This window comes from Orcinus orca, chromosome 1 (genome assembly GCF_937001465.1).
Source record: "Orcinus orca chromosome 1, mOrcOrc1.1, whole genome shotgun sequence".
Classification (NCBI taxonomy): Eukaryota; Metazoa; Chordata; class Mammalia; order Artiodactyla; family Delphinidae; genus Orcinus; species Orcinus orca.
In genome coordinates, this window is record NC_064559.1 from 52,633,830 (window position 1) to 52,648,884 (window position 15,055).

General features: G+C 37.8%; 1 protein-coding gene and 1 long non-coding RNA gene across 13 annotated transcripts in view; both read right to left on the reverse strand.

The window, feature by feature from the left end:
- Positions 1-15,055, reverse strand: part of RASAL2 (RAS protein activator like 2) — a 382,318-nt gene that overhangs the window by 97,298 nt on the left and 269,965 nt on the right. Inside the window, exon 1 of one of the 12 annotated variants that reach the window (XM_049700874.1) lies at positions 11,943-12,044. The exons of the other annotated variants lie outside the window; for them this stretch is intronic. Within the exon in view, the coding sequence (XP_049556831.1) occupies positions 11,943-12,024 (82 nt within the window). The 5' untranslated portion in view covers positions 12,025-12,044. Of the gene's footprint in view, positions 1-11,942; positions 12,045-15,055 lie in introns of those variants that run through there. 12 annotated transcript variants of the gene reach the window in all.
- LOC125961921 (uncharacterized) lies at positions 667-10,950 on the reverse strand. The gene is made up of 2 exons (XR_007473037.1): positions 8,284-10,950; positions 667-2,978 (listed from the first exon to the last, which is right to left on the reverse strand). It is a non-coding gene; the product is annotated as an uncharacterized LOC125961921 (long non-coding RNA).

Genomic DNA, 15,055 nt, shown 5'->3' on the forward strand with positions numbered 1-15,055 from the left:
GCAGTCCTTTCAAGTTTGCATGCCCTAGACACATTTCAATACATACAAATTGGTGCTAAGTACAGAAATGTGGTGAATTCTCAGAAAGTAAAGGCAGCTAGTCTCCCCCACCTTTTCTTTACTTCAACAAATTTATTCCCTATTATTATTTTTTAAAAATTCTTCTTGTTAATATAGTAGGAGAACAGATTTCTCTCTGGTCAAGCAAGTATTCCATTTCTTCAACTTAGGGTTTCACATGATTATACTGGATGAGATGATAGAGAACACTTTTCACTGTCAACTGGAAAGACACAGTTTATGGATATTTATATGGTTATCTTAATTTTCAAATACAAAGCGTATCTATGGTTCTTAGTGATAACAACCAGGGATCTTAGTAGTAATAATAAAAGTATAACAAGGATAACTGCAACACCAAACTAACATTTTTATTCCTTATTACATGCTAAGTGTTTTATATTAATTTTCTCTTCAATCCTCACAATTCTCTGGAATTGGAATTATCGCCCCCGTTTTACAGATGAGGAAGCAAGATGTTCTATTACTCTGCCCATGTTTGCAGGGCTGGTAAAGGGCAGAATCAGAATTAGAACCCATGCAATCTGAATCTAGAGGCTATACTTTTTTTTTTTTTTTTTTTGCGATACGCGGGTCTCTTACTGTTGGGGCCTCTCCCGTTGCGGAGCACAGGCTCCGGACGCGCAGGCTCAGCGGCCATGGCTCACGGGCCCAGCCGCTCCGCGGCATGTGGGATCTTCCCGGACCGGGGCACGAACCCGTGTCCCCTGCATCGGCAGGCGGACTCTCAACCACTGCGCCACCAGGGAAGCCCTAGAGGCTATACTTTTAATCACCACGCATGCTATCCTGTTCTCCTTGTGTTTTGTATAATGGATTGTAATGAAGAAAAATAAGGTAAACAATCATGGAGACTTCAATTTTCTTACTTCTTCCTAAAAATAACTCAAAGAACTTTAACAAGTGCACATGATTCTTCATATTTTAAAGAGAATTAAATCATACTCTTTGGGGGATAATTTACTGCAAACAAAACCCCATCAAAGAAAACTCTCAATCCTGGAATGCTAATGCTATTAAGAACATTATAATCAAGAAACAAAGAGGGGTGAGGCAATGTGGTGAAGAAGGAGAAAAGTTACTTGCTTAACGTAATGGTGAAAAAATTTGAACAAAATAGGAATTAAGCTATAAAGAATATCTACCACTGATTCCTTGAATTAAAAAGTGACAAAAAACCCTCCAAAAAATAACCCACCCTTAGGGGGATGGTTGAATAAGCAGAGCACAAAGGTTTTTAGGGCAGTGAAAATATTATGTATGATACTGTAAGGGTGGGTACATGTCATTACACATTTGTCCAAACCCACAAAATATACAACATTAAGAATGAGTCCTACTGTACTATGTACTTGGGGTGATTATGATGTGTTAGTGTAAGTTCATCGACTGTAACAAATATATTACTCTGGTGGGGGTACTGATAATGGGGGGAGACTATGCATTTGTGGGGACAAGGGTACACAGGAAAATCTCTGTAACTTTCTCTTAATTTTGCTGTGAACCTAAAACTGCTCTAAAAGAACAGTCTTAAAAAAAAAAAGAAAACCTGCCCTTCTATCCTCATAAAGCAATCTTCAGTACACCTAAGTGGAAAGATAACTACTTAGGCCAATTCTATGAGACAAAAATAGATAAAAAGCATTGGTCAGCATAAAGTTACTGTTTTGAACATTTCAATCTAGTTATTTATGAGATTTTCTTAATCTCATAGCTTCATTTTGGTGAATAATATTTTGTCTTCAACTCTGGAAGACAACAGATCTTCTAATTTACAGAGATGCTCTAAGACCTTTATCTAAACTTTTTCTATAACTGACTTTATTAGTATGTTTCAAATATAATTCTGGGTAAATCTGATTTATTCATACATAATTTCACTGTTCATCTCTAAAATCTTTTTTCAAAAGATCTGATCCTTGATTATGCCAGGGTCTTTTAAGACTAATTTGGGTTTTATTCCAAAATAGACATTAATAGAAAGCATTGAAAGTATTGAAAACATAGAAATATTTAAGCCTCTAATAAAGATGAGAACTTAATCATTTACTGAGGACCAAATATGCATGCGGCGCTGCACAAAAAACAAAAAATCTTTACAGTGGACCTCATTTACTAGTGAAAGTAGCAGAAACGGGAGAAGCCTGTAATGTTGATTGGTACCCCTTTAGCCACCAAACACTGTCAAGTCTCTCTTTGAACGTTGACTTCATTTTGTTCTCTTTATTTCCACTACCATATACCACTCTAGTCCAGGATTTTGTATTTTCTCATGTAGATTACGGCAGGACCCTCCTAACTAATCTCACTGACTCCTGTCTCTCTCTGCTTAAAGCTATCCTGCTTACCATTACCAGATTAATCTCCCTCAAACAGTACTTTCTTAATGTAATTACCTTCCCAGAAATCTTAAAGATAGACAATCAGGCATTGAAAAAATATCACCTAGCCCCCACCTTACAGAGTCACTCTTTTCTGCCAACACTTTCCAACAAATTGCCTTAGTCAGATGATCTCTGATCTTAAACGGGCCATATTAATTCCTCTGTGTCTGTCTTTGCTAATGGTTTTCACCTATCTGCCAAATCTTAGGTAACCTTCAATACCAATTTCAATTCATCTGCTTCCATAAAACCAGGCCTAATTATTCACATTTCTTTGATTTCCAAGTAATATATTTGTATAAGTTCACATTACTTGATTATATGTTCTCTAGTTTTGGATGCCAAACTACGTGAATTCAGGTCTTGCACTGCAAGATTTGAACAGTGGTGACCCTGTCTAAATTTTCAAATAAAATAAATTTTAATAAATAAAATTCTCTGAATTTTAAGTATTTCTCCCACAATGTTTCCATAAACCATTTGCACCCATTCTTGCTTGTCTCGCAGGGAATACTGAAACAGAATAAAAGATAATTGGTAACAAATAAATTTTAACTAAACAACTAAAAAATAGTTCAGCATAGTCTGGTCACCATTTTTTTTCCTTTAATAAACACATGTGATTGTATAGAATTGCCATTTTTTTTTGTATGTTAAAATGGAAAAATATCAGCAATTTCATATGGTTCAACTTAATTCATAATAAAATTATTAATAAATTTTCTAGTTATTTCTAATTCACATATGGCATTAAAGTGTATCACTAATCAAGTTTAAGAATCACTCATTTTATGTCTATTAAATTGAATCTTCCACTATAATTGAGATTTTGATAAAGAAGTTTCATGGGAGATTAAGTTTTTCCTTCTATGCATCATTCTATTTAAAGATTCACAAATTTTCAGGTTTTATTAAGAAGCACAATTAAACATAAATTAATCAGGTTTATGTCTTGATATTTTCTTATTAACTTCTATTTTCTTGAGATATCTGTTCACCTTGATTTCCTTTAGTTTTTTACTTGCATATCCCTATAAGGACAAATTTTGAAAGAATTTCCTTTTTTTTTTTTTCCTTTTCTAAGGATATCCCCTCAACAAAGGATGTAATACTTAAAAACTCTAAGGTAACTATGACCACCTGTGGGGTTCAATATGAATTGCCATGCTTAGGTTTTAGCATGGTTCTTACCATTTTTTTTTTTCAATTTAGATACCATTTATTCACTTGCAATGAAAAACTGAACTATCACTGAATGTAAATATTAATGCAAGTGTGATCCAGCATTTATTCTTTTTCAGAAGTCAAGCTATATGAGAAATCAAACCACAATCGGTGGTAGATTTTAAATTATTGATTCAATTTCTTTAATGGTTATAGGTAGCAGCCCTACTTACATTTTTTTAATTCCTACTGTAGCCAATTTTAATAAGTTATATCTTTCTTTAAAATGTCCATTTTCTTCAATTTTCTATTTCTTCAATAGTCTATTGTTTAAGTCTCTGATTTTCTGTAATTTTGTCCTTTTTCCCATTTCTAACATTGTTTATTTGTGGTTTTTCTTCTGTCTTGGTCAAATCTTGACAGTTTTATCCTTTTTTTTTTTTTTTTTTTTCCCGGTATGCGGGCCTCTCACTGTGTGGCGTCTCCCATTGCGGAACAGAGGCTCTAGACGCGCAGGTTCAGCGGCCATGGCTCACGGGCCCAGCCGCTCCGCAGCATGTGGGATCTTCCCGGACCGGGGCACAAAGCCGTGTCCCCTGCATCGGCAGGCGGACTCTCAACCACTGTGCCACCAGGGAAGCCCAGTTTTATCTATTTTCATTGGACTTCTTTAAGAAACAACTCTTAGCTTTATTGATACTATTATGTTTAATTTCTGTCTTCTATTTCATTATCATCTGCTGTTATCTTCATTATTTCTTTCCCTAAACTTTCTTTGGTTCTATTCTTTCTTTTTCTGCCTTGTTGAGCTGAATGCTTAATTGGCTCATTTAATTTTATCCTTTTCAATATAAAAGATTAGGGCTGTAAGTTTCACTTAGTAACTATTTTAGCAATATTTTACAAGTTTTTATATGTACTATTTTCAGGATGTTTAGTTCTAAATATTCTATAATTTCCATTGTTAGTTTTTTCTTTGACTAAAGAGTTATAATAAGTAACTTTAAAAGTTTCCAGAAAGAAAAATTTTAAGAGTAAATTTTTTGGTACTAATTTCTGACTTAGTTCATTAGATCAAGAGAATATGTTTGGGGGACTTCCCTGGTGGTCCAGTGGCTAAGAATCCACCTTCCAATGCAAGGGACACAGGTTCGATCCCTGGTCAGGGAACTAAGATCCCACATGCCATGGGGCAACTAAGCATGCCCACCTCAACTACTGAGCCTGTGCACTACAATCAGAGAGCCCACGTGCTCTGGAGCCCCTGTGCCACACCTAGAGAGAAGCCCGTGCACCGAAAAGAAGAGCCTGCGTGCCTCAACAAAAGACCCCGCATGCTACAACTAAGACCTGACACAGCCAAATAAAGGAAGGAAGGAAGAAAGAAAAAAAGAAAGAAAGAAAGAAAGATTAAAAAAAAAGAGAATACGTTTGTATGATATAAAGAATTTGATTTGTTGAGATTTGTTTATGCCCCAATCCACTGTCAGTTTTCATAAAGATTCCATGTGTACTTGAGAAGACTATATAAGTTGGATTCAGGATTCTATACATGTTCATTAACTCAAGCTAATTTTGTTTTTTATATCTTCTATACCCTTACTAATTTTTATAAATAGGACTGTAGATTTATCAATTTTTCCTTATACTTCTGTCGATTTTTCCTTATAAATTTTAAGGCTCTGTTATTGAGTGCATGTAAGATTGTTATAATTTTCTAGTGATTTTTATATGTTATCATTACATAGGGACCTCCTTTATTTCTAGTAACACTTTCTGACATAAAGATCCATTTGATTTCATTTTCAATGGCTATGGCATAGCTTCCTTTTAATTAGTATTTGCCTGATATATCTTCTCCCAAAACTTTTATTCTTTTTTTTGGAGGAAATAAATATTTTAAAATTTTATTTATTTTTTTATTGAAGTATAGTTGATTTACAATATCATGTAAGTTTCAGGTGTACAGCACAGTGATTCAGTTATACATACATATATATATTCTTTTTAAAAATTATTTTCCCTTCTAGGTTACTACATAATATTGAGTAGTCCTTGTTGGTTACCTATTTTATACACAGTAGTGTGTATATGTTAATCCCAGCCCCTAATTTATCCCTCTCCTACCACCAAAACTTTTACTTTTAACCCTCTTGGGTCCTTGTGTGTGTGTCTCTTTTTTTGGCCACACCACATGGCATAGGATCTTAGCTCCCTGACCAGGGATGGAACCTGTGCCCCCTGCAGGGGAAGTGCAAAGTCTTAACCACTGGATCATAGGGAAGTCCTGCTTATGTCTCTCTTATTCACAGCATTTTAAAAAATTGAGTCTAACATACTTTACCTTTTTAACATTTTTATATATTGTTTTCTGATATAGTTGGATTTTATTTTTATCATGTGTTTTGTTTACTTTATTTCTATGCTTTTTTTCTGATTTTCTGTCTTTTCTCAGATTGATCAAGTTTTAAAAATTCATTTTCTCCTCTACTGTTTTTGAAATTATGCACTGTATTTTTATTCTTTTAATAGTTGTCCTTAACATTTTTTAACACGTGTACCTAAAGCCTAAAGCTAATCCTGATTTCTATCCTTCTCTTGAATAATTCAGTGATCTTAAAATGCTTCAATTTCAATTACCCCCTTCCTATCTCTGACATATTATTGTTGTCCACTATTTCTGATTTACCTTATCAGAACTGTGGTTATGAATTCTCAGGGGATTTTTATCTTCCTCCCTCCCCCATCAGTCCAGTCTAAGCTAAGTAAGATTTATCAATTTTGTCAGTGAGCAGATTTTAAATTTCCACTTTCACTCTACAAGTAACCCCGTCCTGTGGGGAACAATGGGGTGGGGCTTTCGCTTCTAATTCCTCTCTTTGTTTGGTCCCTAAATCTATCTCCTATCTTGTGGCCATTAAACCTTAACTTTTTGGAATTCTGAGACAGGCAAATGTCCCCAGGGCAATTCACTACCTGGATTTTTAATTCTTTTCTTTTGTTCTTTTCCTGGGAATTTCCTTTCCCTCCTGAGAGGAGAGTTCAGCCATTTAGTTTTAAATGTTTCTTTCAAAAGACTCCAGGACACAGAGAACAGACTTGTGGTTGCCAAGGGGGAGAGGTTTGGGGGAGTGATGGAGTGGGAGGTTGGGGTTAGCAGATGTAAGCTATTATATACAGAATGGATAAACAACAAGGTCCTACTGTATAGCAAAGAGAACTATATTCAATATCCTGTGATAAACCATAATGGAAAAGAATATTAAAAAATGTATATATATGTCTAGCTGAATCACTTTGCTGTACAGCAGAAATTAACACAACATTGTAAATCAACTATACTTCAATTAAAAAAATAAAATAAAATTTTCACTAATATGACATTTCTAGTTGTTTCCGTATTATTTTTCAGGATATCTAGTCTGACATATTGCCAGAAATGAGAGTTTTAATTTTTGAATATGCTTTCCACCGATGTTAGGTGTAATTAAAAAAAATCAGATAATAGTTGCTAATGCTAAATTATTAACTATAGTTAGTAGAGTCACTTAGACACCTAAAAATATATTTAGATTTTATAAAAATCATGTTCCTCTTTTATAGAATTATCCTATTACTTGAATGACTTAATGAAATGAATTCATGTATATCAGTTTAGAAATTTAAAGGAGTACAAAATATTTGTTAAGTATTTTCTTTTTTTCTAGAATTTGGAAAACCAATTTATAATGCGCTGAATAATAATTGCAAACACTACCAATGTACCCTAAATGGTACTTGTAGGTATGAGAATAGAGAATAGTAGTAAAAGGTAGATCTGCCAGAATAATTTAGATAACTGTGAAAATGGCTGAATCTCAAACTTGTGGGTATCTGAACAGCATTCATTCATTCAAAAAAGTACTTATTAAGTAGTATTAATTAAGCACCTATTTACTACTATTCTGGAAAATGCCAAATATTAAGATCCCTACCCTGCAGTAGCAGGGGAGTGCTGGATGGGTACACAAATAACAACATAAATGGATACACAAATAACTAACTACAATGAAAGTCTGGATAAGACAAATGCCATAAGATTAATACAATGGCTATTATCTCCCTCATCTTTCCTACTTTCTATGGCTAAATCTCTGCATGAATCTTTGATTCCTGTATGAGTTTCTCCCTTCTCCCCCTCAAAAGGTTAATTGTGTGCCCTTAATCCCACCCTCACCCTCAAAACCATAAAGGATTTTTGTTCTCTCAGTTATCCTCCTCTCTTGTAAGTTCAATATCTTGTTCTCTCCTCCACCTAAAAATATGCACGTCTCCCCAATTTTAAAAAAAGGTACCTTTTCCTTTCTATCAGTCACAGATTTCTCCAGACCAGAGACCTAACCCTGGCTCTCACTATCTCACCATCTGCTGTCTTTCTCAATATTATAAAATCTGATTTCTTCTCCCTTAAATCTAATGAATGAAATAGCATCGATACCTTCACAGGTTATTAAAAGCCTCCCAATTGTCTAATTCAGTGTACAATAGTTTCTGACTTCTCTTGGGCTTTTGTAACCAATGACACTATTGACCACACTGTTGACCTTTTCTATCTTTCCATTAGGATTGTTCTGTATCTCTTCTTCCTCTCTACCCTACCCCACCCCACCCCTACCTTTGGTGTTCTTCAAGATTCAGTCCCTGCTCTCCACTTTTTCTTGACAGTCTCTCAACAGTAGATAACCTACAAATGCTTCAACAATCTTTCTTCTCTAGATGGCTCCCAGATGCTGCTCTCTACCTGTGACTTCATTTCCAATCATCAGAACTATATTTCTATCCAGATGTGTACTAGTCACCTCAAACTCAATATATCTAAATAGAAATTACCCTCTTCCCTTAAAATCTGGCTCCCTTTCCCAACTTCTCTATTCCTGTTAGTAGTACCATCAGCCTTCTAACTTCACAAACAGTCTTTGATTCATTTTGTTCCTCATTCCTCTAATCGGTCACCAATTCTGCTGATAGATCCTTTATAATCTCTCCATATTTTCATTTCAGTTATTCATCTGAGCTGTGCAAATATTCATGTGCATCTGGAGTGTACTGGGTGCTGAAAAGACAGAGGATTGAGCCCCTGTTGTGGAGGCATTCACGATCTAGATTAATAATAAATAAACAACTAATTATAATATAGAGGGTTAAATCTTAAAACAGAGGCACTTATTTCATACCTGGACTACTGTAATAGCTTTCAAAGAGGTCTAACCACTTCTAGGCTCTTCCCCTAGTGTGACACTTTCAGATATGTCTTCCTAAAAGACTATTTTGACCATATCTTTTTTTTGCTCAAGAATCTTTAATTCTTCTCAACTGCTTTCAGGATAAAATTGTCACTAATTAGCCTGCCATGAAAGATCCTAAACAGTGAGCCACCAAATATCCTTCAAGTATTATCTCTTACCACTTCTTTACATGAACTTTCCATTCTTTTCAAATCAGTTTACTCTTCGGACATGAAAATAATTTAATATTCCTCATGACACTCCCTTCATACAGCAAACTCCACCATTTCCATAAAAATATATTCTATCATTTAAGATCCAGGTTAAATTCTATCTCTATAAGGCAACCTTCAGTGTTCCTAATCAAAAATGATGTCTCCCTTCTTTAAATCCTCAAAGAAATTTTTGCCTGGATAAATCATCTCACAATCAGGTCCTGCCTTATTTTATTTTCTCCATTGTTGTCTTGAATTATCATTAATTTTTTCTCACTTAATTGTACATAGTTCATGTTTTCTCCCCAACCAAACTCTATGCTTCTCACAAGCAGCTCTATCTTATACTTCTTTGTATCCAGCCATAGTACCTAGCACAGTATCTTGTTCATGAGCAAGATTTGAAATAGGGGTAGGGTCTTGGAAAGTTCAGTTTGGATGAAGGAACACTGCCGATAGAAGAAACAGCACCTGCAAAGGTAGGAAAGGGCAGTGCTTGTCCAAGATAGAGAAAGTTAATGAATTTGGTGGAATGAAGGGTCCTCCCTACCTCTGACCTACCACTGCCGAAAGGAATACTGGAATGTCAGGTGGAAGGGCCAGAATAAGTTCTACAGTAAGGTGTTTTATCTGATAGGTGATGAGGGAGCCATGGAATTTTTAAATAGACTAATGAAGAGGGCACAGTTTCATGAAATTTCATCAAACCAGCAGTGCACTAAATTAATAGGAAGGCCTGAACATCACTTAAGTGGCTATTGTGCAAAGATGAACTAGTAAAGCCTAACCAGCATTGAGTGCTTTTCTTTCATCTCCTCTCCTAGAAGGATATCTGCCATAAAATTCCTTAGGTAAAGAAAGCACAATTGCATAGGTTATCTGATTCAATGTCCCTTTCAGTTCCACTTATCCTAGATTCACCATAAAGTAGACTGTTTTCTCTTGGCATCTTCCTTGGGAAAAGCACGTTCTCATCAATGGTAACTACATTAGCAAATGACTCACTGCAAGTTATTCCAAGCTATATCAAAGAGAGTTTGCTCCTAGTTCCTCTGGAGTTTAGTAAATTCCTATTTATCCACAGATGGAGGTGTTTGCTACCTGTGCTCAGGACTGAGCTTCAATCCCTAAACTAAGACTTGCTGACATCCAGGGCTCAACCCTGCCACAGCAGAGCACGGGATACATAGCTTCTATTCACTCAGTAACTAACTTCTTGTTACAGCCCTTGAGCAGAATCATGACTCTGACTTACCTGTGTTTTATCTATTATATATTCTCAGGTTTCCTTCCACTAGGTGGATAATTTGTAGGAATTTGCACTTTTCTTCTAAGTATGTCCTAACATCCTTTGTCTTTATTATCCCCATCTGTGGATAAAGGGGAATGCGAGTGGGGGTGGGTGAGAGGGGGCACAAACTGTAGTACTTTTTATTTGCCCATCTCTATTTATTTGATCAAATCCTTTTTAGGCATAGTAGGGAAATAGCCAAAAAAAGAAATGAATTAATCTCGAGGATTGATAATTAAAATTCATAAAAAATATCATGCAAGAGCAAAGGAAAGATCTTTAGTGATGACTACCTTTCTTGCCCACGATGCAGTAGGGTCTAAGTGGTTGGTTTTACTCAGGGATATTGATATTTCTGTATGTGTGTGGGGGAAGGGAATGTGAAGCAAGTAGACTTAGAGCAGCTTCAGAGAAATGAGGAGTTAAGAGGTACATGTATTTCTTAAAGTCACCAAATGCCCAAGATAAGCAAAGCTATGATAAACAAATTAAGAATAGGATTAATATCTAAATATATGTATCTGAGTCTTTATAGAATCAAAAAAAAAAAAAAGAAAACCTGATTAGGATGACTCTTTACATCTAAACTGCATAAAAAAAGAAATCATTTATGGAATGTTAAAATTGAAAACATAATTGAATTAATAAAACAGAAACTTATATGCTAAATATAATAAAAGAGAGTAAAATAAGATATCTTTTGGAATGGCAGAAGACTTTTCATAGGTCATAGAGAATATTTATGAGTAATAAATTAGAACACCATAAATTCTGCCCATTTATAATAAAGGTATATTTAAGGAAATATAGGATAAATCAAATTTATAAAAATGATAAATTTGAAGGCAATTATTAATCTAACAAAAGTATTCACAAGTAAGATTTTTATAAGTATCAAGCTCTCCTATTAACTTAAGATACAATTGAATTTACAACCTAACTTTCCTAGGAATTTGTTTATTATATCAATAATTCCATAACCAATAATTGCTTTACTTAGAAATTTATTAGAAAGCACCTGTAAATGGAAAGTTAAAGTAATAGCTGGTCCATGTGTCCTATTTTATATACTCAGTCAAAATCTTATATATGAACATTCCAAATATTTTAAACCTTGCATAAAAGCTACTTCTCAATCCATATGTTGGCTTTTCTTGCACACAAAGCCTCCTCCCACTCTCACGCAGCAAGCCTCATCATCACTGTATTGAAAGGTATAGTAAAACAATAATACATTTGGGCTAGTAGAAGTTCTCTAAATACCACGAACAGCTGACCAGATGACATGGTAAGGCTTGCATGGAGCTGGCACTCTTTGTTAAAGCCAGGCAAACTGTCTCTTATTTCTCATAGCCAATGTTGATGGCACTATTTCTACAGACATAAAACTTGAAAAGCAAACAACTTAAACATATTCTGTTAATTCCTCTTCCCCCTTTTAAAAATACAGAAGTGGATTTTAGAAAATTCAGGGTCCTACTCCCCAAAGTAAGAGAAGTTCAGACAACAAAGGGTTAAAAGAACAAGCAGAGCCCTACCGTACCCAGAAACGACAGAAGGCTCTTCTCCTCTTCCGTGCTACTATCCAACCACTCGGCCACATCACCGGGGGAAAGGAGACTCATTCTCCAGCCAGAAAACTTTTCCATACAGAGCACAATTACTGAATGATGGAGCGGGAAAAGAAAGATACAGAGACTAAATTCTTGGGGGTCTAATACTAAAATTGCTGGCTAGGCTGTAATAATGAGAGAGAAAATGTGATCCTCCCTCTACTCTGAATTCTGTCTCTGTGACACCAATCTAATACGGGGGTGGGGGGAGGGGGAAGGAAATAGAGAGGGTTAAAAGAGGGTGACAGAAGAGAAGGAAAGAGAGATTTGTCCTTCAGTCTCTTGGTGTTAAGCTTTAGCCTGAAAGAAAAGCCAGGAAAAAACTGAATAATGATTTGTGTTCAATGTCAGGAGACAGCAAAGGAAAATAAAGAATAAAGATACTCAAAGAAAAAGAAACAGGTTCCTACACTGAAGCAGCTTAGATAACCAGACAGCACAATAGCTAATCAGTTAAGTAAATCATATCATCAAACAAAAACAAAGGCAAAAGAACAATTTCAGCATTTTGTTTTGTTCTGAGAAGAAAGGTTTTCAAATTTCCTTTCAGTCAGCCGGAAAGAACTGCAGCCCCCAACCCCTTCCTGCTTTAGCTGTTTCAACAGTATCCCAGCCCCCTTTATGAAGATTTCCTGTGAGCAAAGGCAGGTTGATAAATCTGTGAATAGGAAGCTCTCATCCCTCCTTTCTTCTGCTCCTCCTCCATCCCTCCCCCCACCTCGCATGGCGACTGCATTGATCGACAATAATGGAATCTGTAACTGACTGCCAACAGCAACATTAAGGATATTACAAGTCCACTTCATAAGAATTCGAGCCGGTGGTCAGAACTTGGGGGCAACTCTGGGGTTGTAGTCAATAGCTTTGTCTTTCTTAGCAAGAAAGGAAAGGGTCTGTGTGTGTGTGTGTGTGTGTGTGTGTGTGTGTGTGTGTGTGTGTAAAGGAAAGAAGGCTGAAATCTGAAAGAAGTAAGAGAAGTGAGCTTGTTGGGCTGAAGATTCAAAGATCCATTAATGGAGCAAACAACTGTCCTTCAACTCCTGTCACACAATGTCATCGTGAAGGAGTCAGATCCAGATGGATTTTTTAATGTGATTTACATTACGTATTTACATGGTTTGATTTAGGATTATTTCACAGGCTTACACCTTATTAATAGGCAGAGAAAAATCAAGCAGAAGAGGTATTTTGAGAGACCTAATATCCCGGTTCTCTGGAGATTGATTGGGTTTGTTACTATAAGGAAAAAAAAACTCTCTTGAAAAGATAAGACTTTTCCCCTGCATTAGCAAAAAATTAGCTCTTTTCCCAATATTCTACTCTTTCTTTCTATTCTAGAAATCTGCCTTCAGAGTGAATTCTTACTGCTTAAGGGTTACTATCTCAATATATAGTGAATCCATACCCTCCTCTCCATGTTTACTTCATTATTCTTCTTCTGGACTCTTGTTCACTTTGTAAGTTCCCTGAGGACACAGCTTTGTAACCCTGGCGGCGAGAGCAGTGCCTGGGAGTGCACTTAGTATTTACTGAAGTTTTGGTTGGCTGCTCTAAAAGCTTCAACAGCTTCCACATTGGCAGGAGGTCTCAGGTTGGATATTTTACGATCTCTTTTTAAAATCAGTCATTTTGACAGTGACTTAAAAGTCGTTGTAGCAATAGTACCAATTGATTGAGAAAATAGAAAATGTTAAAAAAAAAAGGGTATTAGACCTTGGGGAAGATGGCGGAAGAGTAAGACGCGGAGATCACCTTCCTCCCCACAGATACACCAGAAAGACATCTACACGTGGAACAACTCCTACAGAACACCTACTGAATGCCAGCAGAAGACCTCAGACCTCCCAAAAGGCAAGAAACTCCCCACGTACCTGGGTAGGGCAAAAGAAAAAAAAAAAGAAAAAACAGAGACAAAAGAATAGGGACGGCACCTGCACCAGTGAGAGGGAGCTGTGAAGGAGGAAAGGTTTCCACACACTAGGAAGCCCCTTTGCGGGCGGAGACTGCGGGAGGCGGAGGGGGGAGCTTCGAAGCCGCGGAGGAGAGCACAGCAACAGGGGTGCGGAGGGCAAAGCGGGGAGATTCCCGCACAGAGGATCGGTGCCGACCGGCACTCACCAACCCGAGAGGCTTGTCTGCTCACCCGCCGGGGCGGGCGGGGCTGCGAGCTGAGGCTTGGGCCTTCAGTCGGAGCGCAGGGAGAGGACTGGGGTTGGTGGATTGAACACAGCCCGAAGGGGTTAGTGCACCACGGCTAGCCAGGAGGGAGTCGGGGAAAAGTCTGCACCTGCCGAAGAAACTTTTTCTTCCCTCTTTGTTTCCTGGTGCGTGAGTGGAGGGGATTAAGAGCGCTGCTTAAAGGAACTCCAGAGACGGGCGCGAGCCACGGCTAAAAGCACGGACCCCAGGGACGGGCGCGAGCCGCGGCTAAAAGCACGGACCCCAGGGACGGGCGCGAGCCGCGGCTAAAAGCGCGGACCCCAGAGATGGGCGCGAGACGTGGCTAAAAGCACGGACCCCAGAGACGGGCGGGAGACGCTAAGGCTGCTGCTGCCGCCACCAAGGGGCCTGTGTGCGAGCACAGGTCACTATAAACACCCCTATTCCGGGGAGCCTGCGCAGCTTGCCACTGCCAGGTTCAGGGGATCCAGGGACAACTACCCCTGGAGAACGCACGGCAGGCCTCAGGCTGGTGCAACGTCACAATGGCCTCTGCCGCCGCAGGCCCGCCCCGCACGCCGTGCCCCTCCCCCCCCCAGGCCTGAGTGCGCCAGATCCCCCGAATCAGCGGCTCCTTTAACCCTGTCCTGTCTGAGCAAAAAACAGATGCCCTCTAGCGACCTACATGCAGAGGCAGAGCCAAATCCAAAGCTGAGCCCCTGTGAGCTGCGAGAACAAAGAGAAAGGGAAATCTCTCCCAGCAGCCTCAAAAACAGCGGAATAAAGCTCCACGATCAACTTGATGTACTCTGCATCTGTGGAATACATGAATAGACAACGAATCATCCCAAATTGAGGAGGTGGGCTTCGAGAGCAAGATCTA